Source organism: Branchiostoma lanceolatum, chromosome 16, assembly GCF_035083965.1.
Source record: "Branchiostoma lanceolatum isolate klBraLanc5 chromosome 16, klBraLanc5.hap2, whole genome shotgun sequence".
NCBI lineage: Eukaryota > Metazoa > Chordata > Leptocardii > Amphioxiformes > Branchiostomatidae > Branchiostoma > Branchiostoma lanceolatum.
The window spans coordinates 15,686,529-15,712,103 of NC_089737.1; the positions used below are offsets into that span (position 1 = coordinate 15,686,529).

A 25,575-nucleotide genomic window follows, 5' to 3' on the forward strand; every position below is an offset into this window, starting at 1 on the left:
CATTTACATTTAAAGCACAACGGGGACTTAGTACGAAGCAGATCGGGGCAGTCTTCATGTAGACCAGGGGCATGAGATTAGATGCATGATTTAAGATAAGACAAGGTCACTCAGGGACCTCTTACGTATAACGTATCCTTAAGACTGGCCAGTGTATCTGTCAGTCAAACGAAATGGACACCAAACACAAAACAAGTACCTCGCAGCAAGCATGTTGAGGTGCAAAATATTTCGGTTAGATCAGGGTGCGTGTAATAAGACGAGAAGGATAAGAAGCGCGATTCAAGATCTTCTTAAGGGTACGACACGGTCACGCCCATGCCTCTTACGTAAACCCGGAACACTGCTCTATGTCTATGTCAGCCATGAACATGTAATACACAACAAGGACCTAGTAGCAGGTCACTTGGGGTTCAGAAGTTCTTTTCAGGTAGACAAGTGACATTAAATGAGACGCATGGTCCACGATCATATCCTCTAAGACACGATCAGTCTAAGACGTAGACCTACGTAACCCGGAAGACTGGTGTATGTCTCTGTCAGACGGTGGTTATGAAGATTGAACACACAACAAAGACCTATACACTAAGCATATCAGCTGAGAAGCACGTGCACGATGTCATTTAAGATAATACATGATCAGTCCCAGACCTCCTGCGTACTAGCCTGAGTGCCATCCTATTTCTACCGGGGCTCCTACATTCGCTACCCTAGCGAATGTAGGAGCCCCGGTAGAAATAGGATTGTACCCAGGCTACCTGCGTACACGGAAGACTGGAAAATGTATCTGTCATGGGAAAGTTATGAACATTTAACACAAAACAAGAACCTAGAACCAAGCATAGCGAGGTACAAAATATCTTCATGTAGACCAGAATAAATAAGCTAAGAAGCACGTCCACGATGTCGATCATTTAAGATAATACACGATCAGCCCCAGACCTGTTACGTATCCCTAAGTCTGTCCTATGTCGCTGTCGATAAGATGTTATGAACACGAAACACAAAACAGGCACCTAGTAGCAAACATAGGGGTGCAAAATGTCTTCGGTTAGACCAGGGTGAATATGCTTAGAAGAAGAGTGTTCTTTGGGGAAAAACGCTGGCTAGACAACGCTCAGAGCGACCTAGTCTGAACAAACAGCATTATCGCTGAGTCAGGATATTTTCTAGGCTCTGAATGGTCAGTTTTAGCCAATGCAAAGCGAAATCCTGTAAACTGATTGGCTATTTCTTAGAGCACCCTAAACCGGTAAATCGGTGTGTCTCAGCCGTCATCCTTCTGACGCCCAATTGACCATGCTTAGAAGAAGAAAATAGGAAGTACGGTTCAAGGTCATTCAATATACGACAGGCTCAGACCCAGAACCATTACGTAAACCCGGGACCCTGGTCTGTGTCTCTGTCAGCCATAAACATGTAATACAAAACAGATAGTAGCAGGTAACTTGGGGTTCAAACCTTCTAGTTACAGTGTACATGAAATAAGACCTAAGTTGGCGATATCTTAAGACACGTGGTTCACGATCATGATCCTTTAAGACACGACCAATACCAGAGCTTCGGGCATAAGCCTCAAGCCTCTGCACGTAAAAGAACCCAACACACTTATCGAGCATGGGTGACCCGGCGTGCTTGGCCAGAAAAGCGAGCCGTGGCAAAGCTGCATTGCACTACCACTAGCTACTTGAAAAAAGGCACCATGCTTTACCTCAATTGAGGATGACTGCTTTACCTTTTTTTTACGTAACCCGGAAGGCTGGTCTATGTCTCAGGCAGACTGAGGTTATGAAGATTAAAACATCCCAGTTCAACGGAACACACCGGCCGGTTGTTTAACACCGCGGCCTTCCTGCGTCACTCCGGCGGGTTTACTGCTTCCTCTCAACTTCTAAACATTTCATGGACAAACAAACTTCCGTCAGCGAGTAGTTATAAAAGGGGTCGTTTTACATTTGACGTGGACGTAGGTTGTAAAGTATTAAAGCAAACATCATAAATAAATACAGCATTAAAGCATGGACGCACGTCAAATGAATGTGAAATCATTTATGTCTTTAAGCTCGTTTTTTTAAATTTCATTGCTGAACAAACTTCGATCGACGGTAGATATAAAAGGAATCGTTTTACATTTGACGTGGACATATCAAATCTTGAACGCGCGTCATAAATGCGAAAGCCTTTAAAATACTTTGTGTGTGTGTGTGTGTGTGTGTGAGTGTGGTTTTTATGTGACATATTTTCAACCTCAGTTCCAACTCCCTTATTCTTAGATTAAGAATACAAACTTCATGTTATTGTACAAAAAAGCACTGAATTACATGTTGACAAGTAGTTGTTAGAGAAAGCAGAGTCCAAAGCTCTTTTATGAAAAGTCTTCCATGCACTAAACTCAATAAATGACGTCTCTCTTTTAACACAACGTGACGTCACTTCGGTAGCACGTCATGTCACCTTTGGCACACATTAGTGTTTTCTGCTTCGCTGTTATGAGATTTTCTTAAGGCCATCTTGCGGTCAAACGTTCATAACTTTTGAGTAAAAGTGAGATCAAACAACCCTGCCAGTCTTATTCCTTAAGACGGCGCTCCCCTGACCTTCTTTCCCGGGCATCTTGACTTGGTTTAAGGGCTGACGACATCTTAAGTCAACAGGCGCGTCTTGCAAAGCCCCAAGACGAAGGACCTGTCTTCATTGTTTACCTGCCCGACGTCTCAGGCGTCATAAAAACTGTGACGTCAGCAAGACTCGTAAAGTCTACACTGGTCAGCTGGTTTCCATCTTATGACGTACTGGCAAGTGCCTTTAAGACGTTTTTGGGGCAAACTGGAAGGTTTTTCAAAATAAGACATATGCGTACAACATAGTTCACTCGTCTGCACGTGTATATAGCGTTAAGTAAAAACTATAACATGATTGTAAGCAGTACGTAAGCTTCTGGTGCAATCTGTTAGATGTCTTCCTAAGGACTTTCGGAAATTGCCGTTAAGTGTTTAGACAGAGTCGGAGTGTTGTTCGCTGGAAAATGTACTTTTGGTCAAACAGTTTATTTTCGCGAACTCTGAGCCAAGTCTCTGGTGCAGTGAAGCAGGGCTTACTACAAAAACTTTCGGAAATCGTCCTTGAAAGTTCTGGCAAGTAGCGGGGTTCTGTCTTGCAGAAAGTAGCGTTAGTTAAAAGTGTTTACATACAGCCATGTTAGAGATCACCGATAAGCCTGGTCACATGTAAGCATGCATGAACTATGTCGGCAAAACAGCTCAAGACATTTAGACAAATGTCCTTAAGAAGTTTGGGTACACTTGAGGTGTTTTCCTCGGGAAGAAAACAGGTTTCCCAAAACTTCCTTCGTCGAGGGCAAAACACTTAAGATAAATTATGTCCTTGTGAGAGTCTTAGACAAGATAATATCTCGATAAGAACTTCCTGGTTTGTTCGGAACGGCGGCGGATCAAAGGCCGGGTTGTTATTGTGGAATTGCAGGTCGTTATTATTTATAACCGGCGTGACGTCAGAGGTCTGACCCAGACAGCATTGACAACTTCAGGCGCCAGGATAGGGACATGCTACTCACCCCTCTGTAAAGTGGTATAGTCCAAGATACACGGCGATTCGGACGCTATCATTGTACTGCAATAGGTAGGTTTTAGCTAAACTATAAAGATCTATGTTATTTCAGTTACTTGCAAGTAACTTTTTTTACCTTAAGGTCAACAATTTAACTTCTTGATCAATCTTTGAGAAGCTTTTTTTCAAGTGTTTCTCGAAACCCTTATTGTTAAGTCATGCCAGCTAAGTAAGGCTAAGCTAAGAGGGTAGTTGAAGGTTTTGTGTCTTACATTCATTTTCAAGATCTACACCTGCCCCTCCCCAGGTCCCGTTGGTTTCGTCCGAACCAGGTATCTGTACATCACATACAACAGGGGTCATGTTACAGCACAGGTAGTCAGCACACGGATTACACCATCCTAAGCATTAACACCTCCTCCCCCCGTCGGCAGTGGTTCCGTCCCGATCAGATATAGTCATCGGACGAGTCCACGTTGGCGCTGGGGGTGTTTTCCTGCCGAGAGAACACCTTGAGTCGGTGCGATAGTAGGGCCGGAAGAACGTCAACTGGCGAGGGCAAACAAGCCGGGTAACAATCGGGTCCGGCCGGGCCGACTCCGGGACGTGTTTACCTCCAGCGCTACCCGCCCGCCCTGGGTATATAAAGGAGCTAGGAGAGATAAGGCCTCAGTTCTTCCCCCGCCCTACAGAGATAAGGTGCTAGTTAAGACGTCTTGTAAGGAGTCTCAGAAGGAGTAGGCTCGGGGATGCCAAGATGCGTTGGACTCAGGTTGTGTATTTATTGTGTGGACTTCTGGTGCTGATTTTTCTCACGTTGTGCAATCATATCGCTGCAGCCCGGTCCGTGACAGGGCACGGGAGCCTGACGGATTCTAGGCGGGCGGGACAAGCACATGCCACCGAGGAGCTGGAGCGGGGCGTCGCGGTGGTGCGCCGGCTGGACGGGCGCGGGACCGGCTCCAAACATTTCCGCAAGCGGAGCATACCGGACCCTAGCGGGGACGTGCCCGGGACAGGTGCACGGTCCTCCCGCGGGCACGCCGGGGTCCGTTCCGATTGGGAATCTGTCGACTACGAGTTGCGCGCCTTCGGGAGAACGTTCGTGCTAAACCTGACCCAGGATTCTACCTTCATATCGCCCGGGTTTGTCGTGCAACACGTGGGGGAGACCGAACAAGACGCCGGCTCCGAACCCACCGACTTACAACACTGCTTCTACAGCGGGAGGCTGAACTCTGACCCGGAGTCGTCCGCCGTGCTCAGCGTGTGCGACGGCCTGCACGGCATGTTCTACTCGCGCGGCGCCGAGTACTTCATCCAGCCCATGCGCGATGCGGGCCCCGATAGCGGCCCGTCGCCTGACGGGAGACACGCGGTGCACAGGCGGAGCGCGAGCGCACAAACACCGCCAGCGAGCGCACAAACACCGCCAGCGAGCGCACGTACACCGCCAGTCAGATGCGGTGTGAAGGACAAGACCAAACGCCACGGCACGACGACACACTCGTCGCGTCGTCTCCATGGCGACGACGGAAGCGGGAGCCATGGCAACGCCCGTCTCCATGACGACCAGGATGAGGAAGGGTCCGGGCGGAGGAGGAAGCGATACTCTTCCCGCCCTCTGCACGTGGAAACCATGGTAACGGCTGACAGTAGGATGGCGTCGTTCCACGGGAGGGACCTGCAGCATTATGTGCTGACCTTGATGGCCATGGCGGCGCGCATCTACAGACACCCCAGCCTGCAGAGCGACATCAACCTGAGCGTCGTCAAACTCGTCATCCTCAACTCGGACAGGGACGGCCCGCAGGTGGGTGGCTGGAGATAGGCTAGGCTAGTGTGAATGTGTCAGGGAAAATCCCAGGGTTAGGGGGTAGGTCTGTGTAGTTACCACAACCTGAAGGTGGTCAAACTCGTCATCCTCAATTCGGGAAGAGACTGCCTACAGGTGGGTGTCTGGGGATAGGCTAACATACATAGGTCAAGGAAAACCTCAGGGGGTCGATCTATGTATTTACTACATCCTGAGCGGGAAGGGCCGCAGGTAGGTGTCTGGAGCTAGGATATATGCACATGTCAAAGACAACCCAAAGGGGTCCCCTAGTCGGTGTAGATACAAAATAAATATAACATCATCTCAAACGTAAGGGAAGGCCCACAGGCGGATGACTAGGACGAGGCTAATATGCATAGTCCAATGCCAACCTCAGGGAGTAGGGGGTTGGTCTGTGTAGTTATCATATAAACTAACACCACTTGGTGTTGGTTAAACTGCTCATCATCAAAAAGCGACAGGGAAAGTCCGAAGGTTGGTGCCTGAGAGTAGGCTAGTGTGCACATGTCAAGGAAAACCCCGTACAGGGGCTAGCGTTACATACAGCAAGTTTGGTTTAATTCCATATATTTCAGCATGCCACGGCTTCCTATTGAATTGTGTCTGGTCCCGGAAGCTTTATATAATCATTTCATGACAGCCCGCATGGAACGACCCTCATGTGTGGTACACTTTCCTTTGTCTGTCATGCTGACGTCATCTCATTCTAACCCAAAATTCATACGTGATGAATAGGCTGTAAGATAATATTTCTCTCCACCCCGAAATTATGACACATCAAATATGCGTTGCCAATGTATTACTAAGTTGGAATACAGAATTGTTTCAACCTCAAAATTAAAATACCGCAAAAACTTCATTCCCCTTCTACCGCAAAATAAAGTCCCCGTGACAATACAAAGATTTACAGTACGTTTCACTCGTAAATTTGAGCTAGAAGACGCTAGACAGGCAATTGGGCAAAAACGCTGAGAAAACGATCCTTAAACTTTAAGTGGCTGCTTCTCCGAGGAAGATACGATCATGGTGTAAGACATTCAGGAGGGACCCGGTAAGCAATACGATCCGTGCCGAGAACATGGCGTGAGACACTAGACGGGAAACTGGGCAGAAATATCGGGAAGACTGCTGAAAGATAGTGGGTTCTATCTGAAGCGTCTGACTCTTAAGAGAGTATATCCTGTAACTTGATTATGTTGTATTACGATTCTTAAAGATAGAGTAAGATAGGATCAGAGCTTAAAGCATTCAGAAAGGATGCGGTAAGCAATAAGACCCGTGCAGAGAACATGCCGTGAGGCACTACAGAGGTAACTGCGCGGAAATGTCGGGAACACGATCCTGAGAGTAGCTGGTGTAGAGAGGGAGATAGCGATCAGGCGGTCTCACATGGCCGCACAGCGCGTATGTAGAACATGCCGTCCGTGTACTGAACCACGGGATGCACGATACCGATAAAGTAAGAACATGGTTCCAAGGACCTGCCATGCTTAGGCCCCCTTTTCCGTTTTTCCACTAGACGCAATATCGGTCGCTGTACGGTCGCTCAGCGTTCACCGTCTGGAGGAAAAGGGGGCCTCGAGCTCAGCACGACATCTTCTCTATCATGTTCTTGTCGTGGCGTTGTTCTTATTGCTTACTGCATCCCTAACGAACGCTAGACAAGTGGCATGCATACCGTGGTTCAATACGCCTTTGGCATGACCCAAAACCTCTGCTCTTTCGATGACATCTACTTTTCTCTACAGGCTGCGACCGCGGAGTGAAAAAAACACAAAAATGGCTCAACGAATGTCATAAATAAAGAACGATGATTCTTTTACTGTGTTGTGTGTTTTGTTGTCTCAAACACAAACACAGTTTTGATTACTCAGCGATCGTCGTCTAGTGGAACGAGCAACGTTTTGTCGGGCATGCCGCCAAAGGCGTATTGAACCACGGTATGCACACCACTCGCCAGGCGTTCAGATGGGATGCGCTAAGAAATACGAACCCTGGCAAGAACACGTTAGAGAACCGGTCATGCTCCTCTAAAGACCAGCGGTTTATGGTCAATACTATAGGGGTACTGAACTAGAATATACTAGGCATACCGCTAGGACATTCAGGTTTGATGTTATTCGTCGTCGTCACCCTTGATTACAAAGAACCGTGCAGATATCATGCTTGCCTTCAGCCTGCTAAGGTAACCGATTGGTACCACATTTGTGTTGGTTATGGGTCATGGCAGCAGGGAGAAGGTTAAACAACCGGTACCTGCCTTTTTCATCAAAGAGCAGATACACACTACCTTATGTAATGGATAAACCCTATCAGTTGTAAACCTCCAGACTACCCCTAGCTAGCTAGATAATAGCTTCCGGTTACTAGGTAGGTGAATTTGGCTACAGGTGAGCTGAACAGGTACAGGTGGGACCTCACCTGAGGCGGCCACACACCTGAGACCACCTGATCTCAGGTAGACGCACACCTGTAAACACCTGATGACTATCAGGTACATCTGCCCGCCCGGATGTCTGTTTGTGTTCGGCGTCTCCTCAGGCTTTGAAATGGAGCGGTCGGGCGAGGAGACAGCAGGGAGACTAAATGTCCCAGATAAGCATCGCGACTTGTACTTAGTAAGTGGGGATTCGGTACCCGTTAAATACTAGATCAGCCTTGGGAATTTTCGGATGATAGCAGATCATTCACAAGCACAGATATATCCAGCGTCACAATGCATTCCGTCAGGAGTCGACGACACAACGTTCGCGTACCGAAAACAGGAAGACAAAATATCGAAGATAAGCATCGCGACTTGTACTAAGTAAGTGGGGATTCGGTAACCGTTTAAATATCAATCAGCCTTGGGAATTTTCAATGATGGCAGAGAATTCACAAAAACAGATGTAACCAACAATATACATTACGTCAGAGGTCTTTGACGCAACGTTCGCGTACCGAAAACAGGAAGGAGAAATTTACACGATTAGCATCGCGACTTGTGATAAGTAAGTGGCACTTTGGTAACGTTTAAAAAATCAATCAGCCATGGGAATTTTCGGATGATGGCAGAGAATTCACAACCACAGGTGATGTAACCAACAATTGATTACGTCAGATGCCGACGACGTAACGTTCACGCACTGACGTAGACGCTGACGTAGTCACGCAGCCGTACGTGACACACACTCGTGACCTTACGTGACGTAGGCACATGACCGCACTTGACGCCATTGTCCTTGGCCAGAACACCAAATTTCACATCGAATGTTTATTTCCGCTGGCAGAGCGTCAGCAGGGGAATAACAACAGTGTAACAAGACCTTCAGCTTCCCTTACCTCACAACAAACGTACCCCCGGCGTTAATTTGCTCTTCACTAATTCTTGACCTTTTCCTGGAGACCTTACACATAAATGTAGGCAGTTCTCGCCCATTATTGCGCGAAGGAGGTCGTTATCTTGCTGTTGGCCCTCATTACGCCCAGGCAGTGGCTTATCTCTGACATTGAAATACTGCCTCGCACCAAGGTCCCGTCCGGCTGATTGATGGCGCTGGTACAGAAACATGGACTCCTGATGGCGCGGGCGTTAAGGCTGGGGTTATAGACCTAGTCTCGGGCCCGATTTACACCAGGACAAATTTCCTGTCGTACGTCAACGGTCGTATGAAATGTTTTTGTTTCTGAGCGTAAAAACGTCCTGCGGTGTAGTACGACAGGCATTTTTATGGATCGTCGTACGTTACCTCCAGGGGTCACGACAATGAGTGTAAAAATCAACTGGCGTACGACAGCCGTTCTACGTCAGGCCCTTTTCCTTGTGTAAATAGGGTATTGGACGGACCTCCAAGCAGACGTGTGACTCCGGCTTTAATTTTCTACGCTTGAAATTCGTTTGGTCTAAAAGTGGCGCATGGTTTTTCATGGTCCTTTGTTTCCTTTCGCAAGGACAAACTAAAAGACGTCGCAAACAGGTTGGCGCCAAAAATATGCTTAGAGATTAGGGTTGGCCTTGGTGACGTGTAGTCCATTCTCTCTGTTAGTTAAGGCAGACCTACGGGTGTTCTAGGTGGCGTAGAACGACTGAGTGGCTAGGCTAGGGACCAGAGATTGAGAGGTCACGGATTCGACTCATGGCATTCCCAGCTAGAGGGGATCGCGTCCTCAGGAAAGGCACTTAACAAGACCTTCCTCACTCCACCTAGGTGTAAAAATGGGTACCTGACTTTGGCTTTGAGGTAAAAGGTGGTGGGCTCCGCCTTCACCAATACCGTGTCCTACACACAGTGGATAACAACCCACTGCCCCGACGGCCTTAAATACTAGGCTATGGAACTACCTTTACCTTTTAAAGCATTCTATGTATGTTTATTTCTCTAAACAACAAATATGTATTTGTCGATGAAGGTTAGACACCCGGGTAATACGATACGCCAAAAGATAAAATTCTGGATAAAATTTTGAAACAGTCAGACGTTACAGGCAGCATCCGCTATCTTTTGTCAATGACTAATGATGTTTGAAACGTCTGTTTTAAAATGTTATCCAGTTGCTTGACTAACTGTCTTTTAGCGTAAATATCTATTTGATTTGGGAACTGTCTTAGTCTTTGGATACAGCGAACTGACCTGTATCTAGTCCTTTGGGCATATCGCTGTGATGACTGGCTTTCATTCATTCAGTCACCGGCGTGGAGGAAAAGAATAACAAATAGCGGACGAGACGAGCTCATTTGCGTTTTTTCTAAGGGTGGTTCGACTGAACCCCGGAAGGTGCTAAGCTTTAAAGAACCTTTTTTCTCTCAACCAGAAAAACTGGAACAAGAACACGGAAGCGTCGCTGTCAGGGGAATTTGGCTACAATAATCCTTTGAAAGGTTCTAGTCAGTTTGCATCACGACCAAAAGTAATGAGGGGTACGTGGAAGAGCTAACACAGTGACTACAGAAATTAAAAGCTATTCTATTGGCCCAAAATGAGCAAAATAAGAAAACCTCAATGTTTGCAACGTCATATGGACGCAAAAAGACGAGCAAGTCAATGATCTACTGGCATGTCTTCGACGAGCCTTTTTCTTAGGAAAGCCACTTTAATGAAAACAAGAAAACGAGCCCATCCACGTAGTGGGAATGTTTGAATTCAGGCTGTGACCCCCCCCCCCCTCTCATTTTTCCCACGGCATATCTGCGCACTGACCAGGTGATGAGGACCATGTTTTGACATGTCGTCGACGAACACTTTAAAGGATTTATTAATGATAACGAGAGAACAAGCAAAAGAGAAAGTGAAAAAGTCACAGAAACATTGCCATTCAGTTTCTTTGCCCCTCCCCCTCTTTTTCTCCCGGCATATCTGTGCACTAGCCGGGTGATGAGGACTGTGTAACGGCCGGCCGCACACGGCAAACACACGGGCGGGCCCGCCGTGAGAACACACACCTGCCCCGCTGACAGGTGCGCCACAATGGGCGCTACTCCTAGGGTAGCCTCTACCAGGCTCCCGACGTGGTTGGAAAAGGTAGAAATCGGCCAAATAGACGGATAACATATCAGAGGAATTTGCCTGTCGATAGACGCTACTGATTTTCGGAAGTGTATATGAGGAGACCCCCTCACTTGAAACTCCTTGGCTTTGACGTGTACTGTAAGCATTCCCCCTCACAATGGGGGCGCACTACTCCAGTGTGTGACTGTTTGAATCCCTCGGTTCCACCGTAAGACCTCGCACAGTCGTCCCTTCGCTTTGAAGGAATTGTCTGACGATATGCAGGCTACTGGAAATGGTTGCAGTCCTCTGGAGGGAACATGAAACCTTTAGCCTGGTATCCAAACATATCCTAGCTCACGATTTTCTTCTGTCCTCTCCTCTATTGGCGGAGAGGACAGAAGAGACTAAGGACCTGCAATAGGTTTGGATAGCAGGCTATGAAACTGTCGGTTCTGTTTTGCATTTATGTGAATTGTCTGCCTCGCTGACTGACTCGCTCTCTCGCGCTTCGGAGGTGTCCACTAGAAGACTCTCTCAGAAATTCCTAGGCTCTGACGTGAACTGTACCCCCCCTCCTCCTCACCCCACTTTCTCCTCAGAGCACCTCAGACAGCTCGAACTAACATAAGCACCACCTTCCATGGCAAGTGCCGCTTCAGTTCCACCCCTCTCCTGCCCTGTCTCTCACTTCAGTAACAACAGGCCCGTATCAGACAGGGTAACCACCTGAGAAGTAGTCTTGACCCGTTCCTCCAAGGACAGGAGAGACACTTAAAGAGATGTCAGACGTTCTTAATGGCCAGATGGAGCCGTATCAGGTCTTAGATCTGGCAATATCACTATTTAAATAGACCGCCTTGAGTCCTCCTCGATAAGAAAAGAGGCACAATCAAGACAAGAGAGAAACGGTATCAGATCTTGAAACACCTCTATGTCTAGGCCGTCTGGAATTCCTCTCAAGAATAGAAGATGCACACTTAAGAAACAGCGGTACATTCCAGGGCTTAAGTAGACACCCCCCCCCCAACATCACCTGCGACTGAAATATCTTACTCATTGTTTTGCCGTTCTCTATTCTTCCCAAAGTTAGCCCTTGACATTAACCACCCGCTAGTCAGCCAAACTAATACATAGATAATTGGTTCTCAAGTGTCAAGGACGACACAATTAAGATAAAGCGAATGCTAAGGACAATCTGATATGTTTCAAAACAAAAACAAGCCCGCCATAAGACATTGGTAAAGGCCGTTAAAAGACTAACAGACAGTGAACCATGAATCATTCTAAAGAAAGGTCTTAAGTGGTAAAAGCAACGAGGGGTAACCAAGACGTTCCAATGGTCAAAAACAAAGACAAGACAATCTATTGGCCAGGGGAATAAAGGAACTATATCAAACAACCTGGCAGACAGGGGACGACATTATGACTTCGCAAAAAGATCTTATATGGTCAGCTACGAGGGGCCTCCAAGACGTTCCAATGGTCAAGACGATCTAGTGGTCATAAACAACAACAGCAAACAAACAAAAACGTCGTAGTGGTCAGAAAAGAAAGTACTAAGGACTTTAAAAATCTTAAATGGTCAAGAAAGAGAGGAAATGTTCCGCTGGTCAGGTAGACCCCCATCCCCGCTGCCCCACGGCTGACCTGGCTCCCCCGCCGATATCATGACTCAGATCTGACATCTTTGGGTGGATCTAGTGGTCATGAATAAGACATTGTAGTGACCAGGAGGAAAATATAAAAACTTGACTCAAAAAAATGCTTTGAAACTAGAATGGCAACATTTTCAGGAAAATGCAGGATATTCCCCTCCCATTACCTACACCTCAAATATGACATCCTTAGCATTGACTGTAAGGGTATTATGAAGTTTCTGCATAAATTATGCTATGCAAATGAGGCCCTCATTAGCATTATTCATGGACAGGTTTTCTGACCTTTCCTAATGGTACCTAAATCTCAAATATGACATCCGTAGCGTCCACGGTAAGGGAAATACAAGTTTATGCCTAAATTATGCAAATGAGGTCCTCATAAGCATAATTCATGGCCAGGTGTGTTCCCCTTTCCTAAAGGTACCTACATCTCAAATATGACATCCGCAGCTTTAACGGTAAGGAAAAGTCAAGTTTCTGCATAATGTATGCAAATGAAGTCATCATTAGCATAATTTATGTCCAGGTGCTTTCACCTTTCCTTAAGGTACCCACATCTTCAAGATGACATCCACAGCTTTTACGGTAAGGGAAATTCAAGTTTATGCATAAAATATGCAAATGAGGTCCTCATTAGCATAATTCATGGCAAGGTGTGTTCACCTTTCCTGATGGTACCTACATCTCAAATATGACATCTGCAGCTTTAACGGTGAGGGAAAAACAAGTTTCTGCATAAATTATGCAAATGAGGTCCTCATTAGCATAATTTATGTACAGGTGTGTTCCCCTTTCTTAAAGGTACCTACATCTCAAAGATGACATCCGCAGCTTTAACGGTAAGGGAAATACAAGTTTATGCATAAATTATGCAAATGAGGTCCTCATTAGCATAATTCATGGCCAGGTGTGTTCACCTTTCCTAAAGGTACCTATATCTCAAATATTACATCTGTAGCTTAAACGGTAAGGAAAATTCAAGTTTCTGCATGTATAAATTATGGAAATGAGGTCATCATTAGCATAATTTATGTCCAGGTGCTTTCACCTTTCCTAAAGGTACCCACATCTTCAAGATGACATCCACAGCTTTTACGGTAAGGGAAATTCAAGTTTATGCATAAATTATGCAAATGAGGTCCTCATTAGCATAATTCATGGCCATGTGTGTTCACCTTTCCTAAAGGTACCTACATCTCAAAGATGACATCTGCAGCTTTAACGGTGAGGGAAAAACAAGCTTCTGCATAAATTATGCACATGAGGTCCTCATTAGCATAATTTATGTCCAGGTGTGTTCACCTATCCTAAAGGTACCTACATCTCAAAGATGACATCCACAGCTTTTACGGTAATGGAAATACAAGTTTATGCATAGATTCTGCAAATTAGGCCCTTATTAGCATAATTTATGTCAGGTGTTTTCACCTTTCCTATAGGTACCTACATCTCACATATAACATCCGTACCATGTAACATAAGGTACATATAACTTTCTGCAATACCATTAGTAGAGCTACCACCGCACATCTACTTGGTTTTTGGCAGAAGAAGAAGAAGAAGAAGAAGAACAGGCTAGCAAAAACAGTATATCCCCCTTCCCACTGGAAGGGGAATATAAAAATAAACGAGAGGCTGTCAATGGCTAATAAGAGCAAGAACAAAAAAATCCAACCCACCAAAAGTAATGGTCAGGAAAATATAGTACTGAGGACTTTAAAAAAACGACCTGGCGGACACAGAACGATACAATGACCCCAACAGACAATCTTAAATAGTCAAGAAGGGAAGGAAATGTTCCGCTGGTCAGGTAGACCCCCATCCCCGCTGGCCCACGGCTGACCTGGCTCCCCCGGCGGTATCATGACTCAGACCTGACATCTTCTCGCCGGGCGCTGACAGGGCTGAAGTGGGGGGCGGAGACCACCTAAGTCCGACTCCCTCCGCAAATAGAGCGTACAGGACTCACGTGGTGCCGTGTCAGCTTAGGCCCCAGTCTCCAATGGTTTCGAACAGACGAACTACGCTGGGTAAAAAATGGTGACATTTAGCCAAAATAGGGAGAATAATTTGCCGAGGACTTTGGCCACCGGAGAGGAACAGTTTCCTGTGGAAAATGATACCCTTACCGCGGGCTTGCTCTCTTGGCCAATTATTCACATCCGATACGAGCTAATTCAACTATCCATAACCTCTTTAGAAGGCCTGACGTAGGCTAAGTTGTCTCCTTGCTGACGAATTACTGAAATATGCCAAATCATCATCAAATGAGATAAATGATTCACCAGAGGAGTTAAACTGTACAAAAATGGCAAATGAAATATTCACCCGATTTCTACTACTTTGTAGCGCCCAGAGATTTAACAACGTACAGTACGAAGGTCCCCTCACAAACAAAATTGGTTGCATGTTTATTGGTGCTTCCGCTTGCTCTAAAACATGAACCGGCTACGTGGATTGTGCACATGTGCGGCTGTAACCCTGCTAAATAACAGTACCCACTGTAGAGTGGGGATTTGTTAGTCGTATTAAGGGCTGGGTTCCGTCAAGACTTGTGTAGAGTTGAGATTTGTAACCCGTACTCGGGGCTGCGTTCCTTCAGGACGTGAGGCTACGCAGCCATAGACAACACTGTGGTTACGCTAATCCTAAGATGTAAACACAGAAAAGACAGGGATATGCGAGGAGCTATTGGCAATGGTGAACGGGGTCTGTGTGTCTGTTCCGTCTACGATGCAAACACAGAAAAGACAGGGATACGCGAGGAGCTATTGGTAATGGTGAACGGGGTCTGTGTGTCTGTTCCGTCTACGATGCAAACATAGAAAAGACAGGGATACGCGAGGGGCTATTGGCAATGGTGAACGGGGTCTGTGTCGACGTGTCTGTTCCGTCTACGTCTACGATGCAAACATAGAAAAGACAGGGATACGCGAGGAGCTATTGGTAATGGTGAACGGGGTCTGTGTGTCTGTTCCGTCTACGATGTAAACACAGAAAAGACAGGGATACGCGAGGGGCTATTGGTAATGGTGAACGGGGTCTGTGTGTCTGTTCCGTCTACGATGTAAACACAGAAAAGACAGGGATACGCGAGGGGCTATTGGTAATGGTGAACGGGGTCTGTGTGTCTGTTCCGTCTACGATGTAAACACAGAAAAGACAGGGATACGCGAGGAGCTATTGGTAATGGTGAACGGGGTCTGTGTGTCTGTTCCGTCTACAATGCAAACATAGAAAAGACAGGGATACGCGAGGAGCTATTGGTAATGGTGAACGGGGTCTGTGTGTCTGTTCCGTCTACAATGCAAACATAGAAAAGACAGGGATACGCGAGGAGCTATTGGCAATGGGGAACGGAGGGGTGTGTGTCTGTTCCGTCTACGATGTAAACACAGAAAAGACAGGGATACGCGAGGGGCTATTGGTAATGGTGAACGGGGTCTGTGTGTCTGTTCCGTCTACAATGCAAACATAGAAAAGACAGGGATACGCGAGGGGCTATTGGCAATGGGGAACGGGGTCTGTGTGTCTGTTCCGTCTACGATGCAAACACAGAAAAGACAGGGATACGCGAGGAGCTATTGGTAATGGTGAACGGGGTCTGTGTGTCTGTTCCGTCTACGATGCAAACATAGAAAAGACTGGGATATGCGAGGAGCTATTGGCAATGGGGAATGGAGGAGTACTAGTGTGTGCCTGTTCCGTCTACGATGTAAACACAGAAAAGACAGGGATACGCGAGGAGCTATTGGCAATGGTGAACGGGGTCTGTGTGTCTGTTCCGTCTACGATGTAAACACAGAAAAGACAGGGATACGCGAGGGGCTATTGGCAATGGAGAACGGGGTCTGTGTGTCTGTTCCGTCTACGATGCAAACACAGAAAAGACAGGGATACGCGAGGAGCTATTGGTAATGGTGAACGGGGTCTGTGTGTCTGTTCCGTCTACGATGCAAACATAGAAAGGACAGGGATACGCGAGGGGCTATTGGCAATGGGGGAACGGAGGAGTTTGTGTTCCGTTTGTACTTTGAAGCTTTCTTGCCTCGCGTAGGTGGAGAGGTACGGCGTGTTTGGTCCCCTGAGTTAGCTCCGAATGGCACCGGTCCAGACACTTGGTCCTAATCCTCGCCAATTTGTAACCTACCAAAGTTCTGATCCTCAGTGCATGGAAAGACGTCTCTTTCCTCTTAGAATAGCAACCGCCAAGAAACATACAATTACAGGTCTTCCTCTTTGGCAATGACAGCCGAAAAATGGTTTCCTTGCTCTAAATTTTCGCCATTTGTAACCTTTCACAGCTCGGATACTCATTGCAAGGAAAGAAATCTCCTCCCCCATTGAAAAACAACAACCAGGTATCGAGCCATTAGCACACAGTCCCTCTGTCATCATATGATTTAATTACGGACGTCCTAGCGGCCCCGAAAACGTCATGTTCGACATTCGGGGCATATTTTCCGTGTGGGTGGGAGGGTCACAGATGATGGAGAAATAGTACACATCTTAGCCTCAATCTTAAGACGCTTTGAATGCTACAGATAGGCAAGCAATGGTATGATCTACGCCAAAGTATGTACCATTAGCTAGCCTACCATAGAATGCTATTAGCTTGTCCTTCGTAGAGGCCATTGTCTCTGATAGTGAGAACGTCTGAAAATATGTTAAGATATTTCCAAACCTATCTCTACAGAGATTCTTTGATTCTAGATCGAAATATATATGTATATATAAACATATTTATGTATGAAGAGACATACCCGTAAAATTTGATAATAATGTTGTTAACAAGACTGGAGGTGCCTTCGAAACCATGTTCGGAAATAATTGAAACACAGTTTCGATGATAGGACAGAAGGATATAGTCGTGTCTATGTCATGTTCTTGCCAGTCCTGAAGATGACACCCTTACCAACCTGCATCGTAACCTCCGGGACTGTTGGATTGTAATTGTAAGAAGAATAAAAAAAAAGATTCTTGAATGATAGGACCGAAAGATATAGACATGGTTATGTTTTGTTCCTACGAGGCCTGGAGGTGCCGTCCATACCACCCTGCATGGTAACCTCTAGGACTTTTGCTTTCCGATCAGGCCATAAAGCAGATTTAGATAACGTAGAGTAAACACACCCCTGCTCCCGAGATAACCCCGGGGAGGGACTGATGGGTTAACCATTCACATATTCACAGGCCTCACCTCACCTGGTCTACACCTCCGGACAGGTGAACCTAGGTAGACTACAATCTTAAGAAAACTGGGGGGGGGGGGTCCTTTGCGTACTTTGATATACAGTTATGTTGTCAGGTTTGCCCTAAAATTGCCTAGGAAGACCATTGGCGTTGGGGCACTGATGGGTTGATCATTTACAGTCCTCACCTCACCTGGTCTACAACTCCGGACAGGTGAACCTAGAAGTCTATACCCACTTTGATATGGGGTGCGTACTTTGATATACAATTATGCTGTCAGGTTTGCCTTAATATTGGCCAAGACCATTGGCAATGCTATTGGGAGACTGATGGGTTAACCATTCACAGCCCTCACCTCACCTGGTCTACACCTCCGGACAGGTGAACCTAGGTAGACTACAATCTTAAGAAAACTGGGGGGGGGGGGGTCCTTTGCGTACTTTGATATACAGTTATGTTGTCAGGTTTGCCCTAAAATTGCCTAGGAAGACCATTGGCGTTGGGGCACTGATGGGTTAATCATTCACAGCCCTCACCTCACCCATTCTACATCTCCGGACAGGTGAACCTAGGTAGACTACAATCTTAAGAAAACTGGGGGGGGGGGGGGTCCTTTGCGTACTTTGATATACAGTTATGTTGTCAGATTTGTTCTAATATTGCCTAAGAAGACCATTGGGAGACCGATGGGTTAATCATTCACAGCCCTCACCTCACCTGGTCCACAACTCCGGACAGGTAGACCTGGAAATCTACAATGATATTAAGAAAACTTGGGGTTTCTTCCTTTCCATAGTTTGATATACAGTCAACACTGCCCAAGACGACCACTCATGGGACCGATAACTGGTCTAGGTGGACAGGTGGTCACAATAGATATATAGGAATTATTTGACAGACCATCAAAAAGTATTCACAATGGTCAGGTAGCCGTTATGTAGACATGGTCACTTGCACAGGTTTGACAGTACCAATTGCAAATGAACGCCTTCTTAGTACACTTTGAATTAGATACGTTAAGTTTTGTCAGACCACACTCCAAGCAACCTCAGCGTTATATAACCATATCAAAAATGACGTGGAATTAGCATGTCAATCATTGACTCTTCTGACCTGACCTGATTTACCACAGTGGGCAGGTGACAGAAAACACCCCAATCCTGAGGATTCTCTTCCTATCAAGTGTGCCCTTAAGTAAGTAAACACCTTCTTAGTGCACCTGTCAACAGACTATGGGAAGATGTCACCAGGTAATACGCTATCCTAAGCATCTACATGTACTATCTTTAGAAGAAAGGTTTAGGTGTACACGGTAAAGTGGCCGGTGTTTTTATTACGAAACCAAAAAGGGATAGATGCTATACAGTTGACGTTGCTGCGCTGGAGCTGGCAGGGAAATTGAAAATATCATGGAAAGACTAGGAGCCCAGCCTTTATCTGTGCAGAGATCGGTTACAAGACAGTGTAAATGCGATGTGACAGGACGTGTACACGGTCCCGGACCGTCCCATAACTTTGCCCCCTATCACTCCCCAACAAAGGTCTGGAGAAGGTCGGTGGCCGGTGGCCATGGTCGGGGCTGTGTGACAAGGGCTGAAGAGTGGTGTCTTTCGTTGGTTACTAGAAAACGAGGGAAGAATGTCCCTATATCTGTACAGAGATCGGTTCCAAGTGCACGCGTGGTGGGACAGGTGTACACGGTCCAGTCGGTAAGGTAGACAGGCAAAAACTGGTCTCTTTCTTAGGTTACTGGAAAGTGAGGGAAGAATGATCCTTTATCTATACAGAGATCGGTTCCAAGTGCACGCGTGGTGGGACAGAGGTGTACACCCTACAGTTGGATGGCAGACAGACGACGACTGATAGATGGAAGGTATAGATGCTACAAAGTTGGCGTTGCAGCTATGAAGCTGTCAAGTAAATTGAAGACATCATGGGAAGAATAGAAACCCAGGGCCATCTGTACAGAGATCGGTTCCAAGTGTACGCGTGGTGGGACAGGTGTACACGGTCCAGTCGGTAAGGTAGACAGGAGAAGGGTACAGGTCTCCACGCACAATTAACCCCCATCGGATTCACATACTTCGGACTCTACACGAGCTAACCCCGCGGAATGTGCACAACGGTCCACTAAACCCTCGAACTGGCCGGTCCGTGATGTGGGGCATACCAACAACACGAACGGTTCGTTCCTCTGTACATGCGGCGTCGTGTTGGCGTGTTTGGCTCAGAATCCAGAGGTCCTGGGCTCGACTCCCATGACATGCCACAAATGCTGTGCCCTTGAGAAAGGCACTTTCTAATTAGGGACTTAACACGATTCCCTCACTTCACCCAGGTGTAAAATCGGTACCTGACTTCGGGTGGGTAGGTAGAAGGCGGTGAAAGGCGAGGGTTAGGCTCCCCTTTCCAATACCGTGCCCTAAAGCGCAGTGGGTATACCGGTAACAATCCAGCCTGTACCTACTGTACAAAACTTGTGTGTTACGCCTTAAGGCGACTTACCTGTCATGTAAAACAAACACACTTAAAAAGTCAGGTTATTGGCAATGACCCAGTTCTAGTTTACAAAAAACGCTTCGTTCACTAATAGCAGGAACAAGCGCTGTGTACAGTATATACCAGTATGAAACTGCCGGGGAATTTCATCTACTCTTTATAGCCGGTACATTGAATAACGGGTCACGGCTTACAGCGTCCCGCCAGGATTCGAATTCGCGACCTTCTGGCCCAGAAGCAGGGTCGTTATCCACTACAAGGTGAACCTACAAGCCTGTCCCAGACAGGTGACACCTTTTTCCGGTGGATAACTTCCGGCTGTTTTCCTCAGTTGACCACAGAGAAGAAAACCGTCTGTTGTGTTCGTCTACAAGAAGGGTCAAGGATAGGAAGTATCCAATCATATGTCTGTCCGATATGATAAACTATATAAAGAGACTACCATGTTGAAAAGCGGCCGTGTGGGCCGAACAAGCATTTCGAAGCAAAATAAAGGCCTTGACTTGACTTGACCAAATTCAATCCGTGTTTACAGACAAAATCTACTCTCCTCTTAACATCACAGAACCTAAATGTGGCAGAAAAAGTGGGATAATTCGTCTTCCGCTGTCTCAGAAAAAGAATCAAGTCGAACCCATTAAGCAGGTTAGACTTTGGAGTCAGCATCTAGACCAGAGGAGACATATGCTATATATATACTGTTCTGTATCATTTGTCTGCCCTTTTCATGTTACTTGTTATTACCTTCGTCGACGAATGGTTTCGTCGAGAAGGTTATTCGATGATGCTTGTCTGTGTGTCTGTTAGTGAACAGAATAAGTCGAGAACGCCTGGATGGTTTGTTGTCGTAGTTGGTGTGTCGGTGTGTATGTGGGAAATCTCAAGATGATTAGATTTTGGGCGAAGTGTTTTGCATAATTAACGAGAAAAGTGTAAAAATGTGTTACATTGTATGCTGAAGTATGTGTACGTGTCGGCTGTGTTTTTCCAAGGCGTCATGGATAGGGCAAGGAGGTCCTGAGGGGTCATGTTGAGGGCAGGAAACGTCAGTTACACAAATTGGCTGTGAGCCAGCTGTAGGCATAATGGTAAGGTAGTCTCCAAGCAGACCTATGGGTTGGCTATAGCAGGGGCAGGTTTTGCTTCAGACTGTGAAAGGGAATTACTCAAGAAGGGCTTGGTGGATGGTCATAAATTTCTGTAAGTACATAGCTTGAGTGCTGATGTACATGATTAGATACTTATTATGCAAATCAGTATCTAATTTGCATAATTAATGAGGAAAGTTTATACATCCATCAATTTCCATGATAGGACTCGTAAACATGTGACATATGTAACTGAGGAAGAGAGAAATATTAATAGATATCAGCTTTGCAAATGAGAACCTCATTGACATAATTAATGAGAAAAACTATAACTCGAGATGGTCTTGATGGATGGTCATGATTTTTGGTATGTAGATAGCTTACGTGATGCTTTGTATGATTGGATGATAATTATGCAAATCAAATTCTAACTCGCATAATTAATGAGGCAATTTTAAAAATCTGCTGAGTTCCATGATATGACTATTCAAATATGTGACATTTGTAACTAAGGAAGAGAGGAATGTTGATAGATAGGAAATATGCAAATGTGGGCCTAATTAGCATAATTAATGAGAAACTACTATAATTCCATACTAGTAAATGACGGCAATTTCATACTTGTGGCATTAGGAAGTTGTGTGAATGTGAACACCATTGAATCAAATTATGCTAATAAGGAGGGAGCTTATTTGCATAATTGATGATAAATGTTAGCATAACCTTCTTTGTTAAGCTCATAGTCATAACAAGGAGGTTTGGACAACTTATGTTATTTGGGTGAAGAGGGTCAACTGGTATGATTGATGAAAAACACTCCTAATACGTCAGTCATAAAGGTCAAAATCATTTGACGAAGGTATGAGGTCGTAGAACTCTTGTTTGTTATACAATTACTAATATGATCGATGAAACCGTCGAAAGCACCAGATTTTCTGAAGACGACCCCACACCTGTACTGACAACCCCACTCAGAACAGAAACGCGTGGTTTCACAGACAAGATCCTTTAAGAACACTTAAGGACGCTTAGGCAGTTCTTGAGGACCCGACCGGATCGGTTAGCCCCCATGTACTAACGGCAGGTGAACCACTAAACTGGTCACCAGTCTCTACGGGTCGGCTTAGGGGTGTTCTACTACCGGGCCTGTGGTCTGCCATGCATTGGCCTGTATCTGTTAGCCTGTTTTCCTAGCTGACATGTCGAGTTATCGCCGACCTTCGGGAGCGAACTAATTAAGCCAAGCCCGTACAACCAACACCGTGCGTGCTAATCTGTCTGGGCGGGCGGGCATCACTTCCAGCGCCGTAGAGAGCTCACGACAGGTGAACCGCGGTCCAACCCCCAGCCTGGAGAGGAAACTATGCGGCCCGGCTTGCGCACACACCGCAAATTGGGGGAAGACGTTGTTGGGGCTTATCGCGTAAATCAGTGACGAAAGTAGTGTTTGTTGAGCAAACAGACCGTGTTTTAGGGGGCGGATCAAGTGGGCACTTCCTAAACAAGCGGCGGCAAAGGTCGGCCCTTGGGGAAACTCTGGGCCCTATTGCTGCTACCGGTGCTGAACAATAACTCCGTAACGTCAGGAAAACTAGCTCAGCGCCTCGGACGTTATAGCCTGGTCACCATTCTCCTCCATTCGGCTTAGGGGCATTTTACACGGCCCTGTCTGCTAAGCATAGGCCTGTTTCTGTCAGCTTGTCTTCTTTGCTAGCCTTTCGAGTATTCGAAATCAAGCCCGTAAACCATGTACCACCCCCGTGCGCGATAATCTGCCTGGGCGGGCAGGCATCGCTCCCAACACCGCAGAGATCTCGGGGAGCTCCCGATGGTATTTTCACCAGGCTACGGACGTCATGATCATATGGTTCGTGCGTGCGACAAGGTTGTTACCGGCGTGAAGTCGTCATGGGCCTGGCGGCGCGCCAGCTCCAGATGCCCGGGTGTGATTAGCGTCGGATATGTTTGACTAAAGCCCGGTAATTGCTGAGCAGATTTGCACAGCGCTCTGAAGTGGCGAGACCGCAAACTGACTTGACACGTTGGACGACCGGCTGGGTTCTCTATGAATACAAAACGCAGCGGTTATGAAGCTAAAAACTAGAAAGAGTAAGGCTGGCTAGGGCCTATGTGCTATTTTGGGCTGGCTATTCCCTATCAAATTAGGAATATGACGATTTTCAGTTTAGAGTATTAAGGCAGAAGTGCAAGTGGCGAGACCGCAAACTGACTTGACACGTTGGGCGACCGGCTAGGTTCTCTATGAATACAAAACACAGCGGTTATGAAGCTAAAATGTAGAAAGAGTAAGGCTGGCTAGGGCCTATGTGCTATTCTGGGCTGGCTATTCCCTATCAAATTAGGAACATGACGATTTTCAGTTTAGAATATTAAGGCAGATTTGCAAGTGGCAAGACCGCAACCTGACTTGGCACGTTGGGCGACCGGGTGGGTTCTCTATGAATACAAAACACAGTGCTTATGAAGCTAAAAAGTAGAAAGAGTAAGGCTGGCTAGGGCCTATGTGCTATTCTGGGCTTGCTATTCCCTATCAAATCAAGAACATGGTGATTTTCAGTTTAGAATATTAAGGCAGATTTGCAAGTGGCGAGACCGCAAACTGACTTGGCACGTTGGACGACTCTCCAAGCAGAGGAACGGGTCCGACTGGTTTTTGACGTGTTTTAGGCACTTTTCTCGGGCTTTCTATTTTGTCCCCTTTTCTTTATGTTACCAACCCATAACCCGTGTGAGCTGGCGACATAAAGAAAACATGACAAAATAAAAAGACCGACAAAAATTCCCCAAAACACGTCAAAAACCAGGCAAAGCCCAACCTCTGCTTGGAGAGTACGTTGGGCGACCGACTGGATTCTCCATGGATACAAAACACAACCCAGTCACTGACGAAAGGTAGTGGATGCTACCTGAAACGTCTGACCGTTAACAAGCTTTATCCAGTTGCTTGAGTAACTGTTACCTTGAGCATCTTTTTACCAGGATGTCTTACCTTCATCGACGTACAAAACGTAGCGATTACCAAAAGTAAAGCCGGATGCGACATATTGCTAGTTTGGGCCGGCTGTTCGCTTACAATACATGCCGTTACATGGCACGTAACACTTTAGAACATTGCAGCAGATTTGCACAACGATCTCAAGTGGTGGCACTGCAAACTGACTTCGCACATTGCACGGTCGATTGGGACCTCTTGGCACAGGCCAACCCCAGCTTCTGTATCTGCATATATGTGCAGCCGGTATAGCCGCCCTTTGGGTTTACAGTAGGGTAACATTTCAGAATAGTAAGGCTGCTTTTCTGTGAACCGTGACGAAACATTTTGAGGTCATAACTAACGTAACGTCATAGCCACGAGTTATGACCAGCAGTTACGGTTTCCAGGGTTGCCGCTCAGTGATACTCAGCATGAACGTTAACAGTTAAATACACTTTGATCTAATACAATTTGATTTTATATTCTGTTTTGTAAACATGAATTTAAGGAAATTTCAATGTCTATTGCTTAGGTGTGTCCTTTTAAAACTGTTTTACTATTTGTGATTGATCGATATTGACTTGTTAAAAGCAACAAATCAATCTTTAATTAAAAGACATGGGAAGAAAAATCTGCAGGTCATAGGTCATTATAAAGTTTGGTTATTTTCCCGCCAACAGGTGACCGGAAATGCCCCCACGACTCTGCGGAACTTCTGCAGCTGGCAGCATCAGCAGAACACGCCTGATGACGCACATCCGGCGCATTACGACACCGCGGTACTGCTGACGCGGCAGGACCTGTGCAGGTCAGAGGGCACTACAATATAAAAACTAGGCAATCAGACATGGCAGACTTCACCCCTAACCCATATTGCGTTTTGACCCTTGGTCTAACAGACAAAAATAGAAGCAGTTAGTACATGTATGTACATGTATGCCAACACCGTTGTGCATATTGCAAATAACAGAAACACACACACACAGGTAATCAAGCCCAAAACAATACATCACTCCCTTTGAGTAATACTTAAACTCAACAATCATCGGCCTTGCCATGAGTTTAGTCATCATAGGTCCTGAAATATTTTGATTCCCGAAAGAGCCAATTCTTGTACAGTTGCCCTCTGTCGTTGTTGGTCTCTATGTCGGGATCTGGCAGTGTCTGCTTCTGCTTTTTGCACTAGTAGAAAATGTGTTTTAGCTGACAGTGAAAACCATTGATTTAGTAAATGGCTGCTTGCAAATCAATGTTCATTCTTTGTCGTACA

General features: G+C 46.1%; 1 protein-coding gene across 1 annotated transcript in view; it reads left to right on the forward strand.

Moving 5' to 3' along the window:
- The first annotated feature begins 4,113 nt into the window (after positions 1 to 4,113).
- The window catches only part of LOC136421522 (A disintegrin and metalloproteinase with thrombospondin motifs 15-like), a 30,986-nt gene continuing 9,524 nt past the window's right edge, over positions 4,114 to 25,575 (forward strand). Inside the window, exons 1-2 of the mRNA XM_066408848.1 lie at positions 4,114 to 5,380; positions 24,986 to 25,113. Of these exons, the coding sequence (XP_066264945.1) occupies positions 4,325 to 5,380; positions 24,986 to 25,113 (1,184 nt within the window). The 5' untranslated portion in view covers positions 4,114 to 4,324. The remainder of the gene's footprint in view (positions 5,381 to 24,985; positions 25,114 to 25,575) is intronic.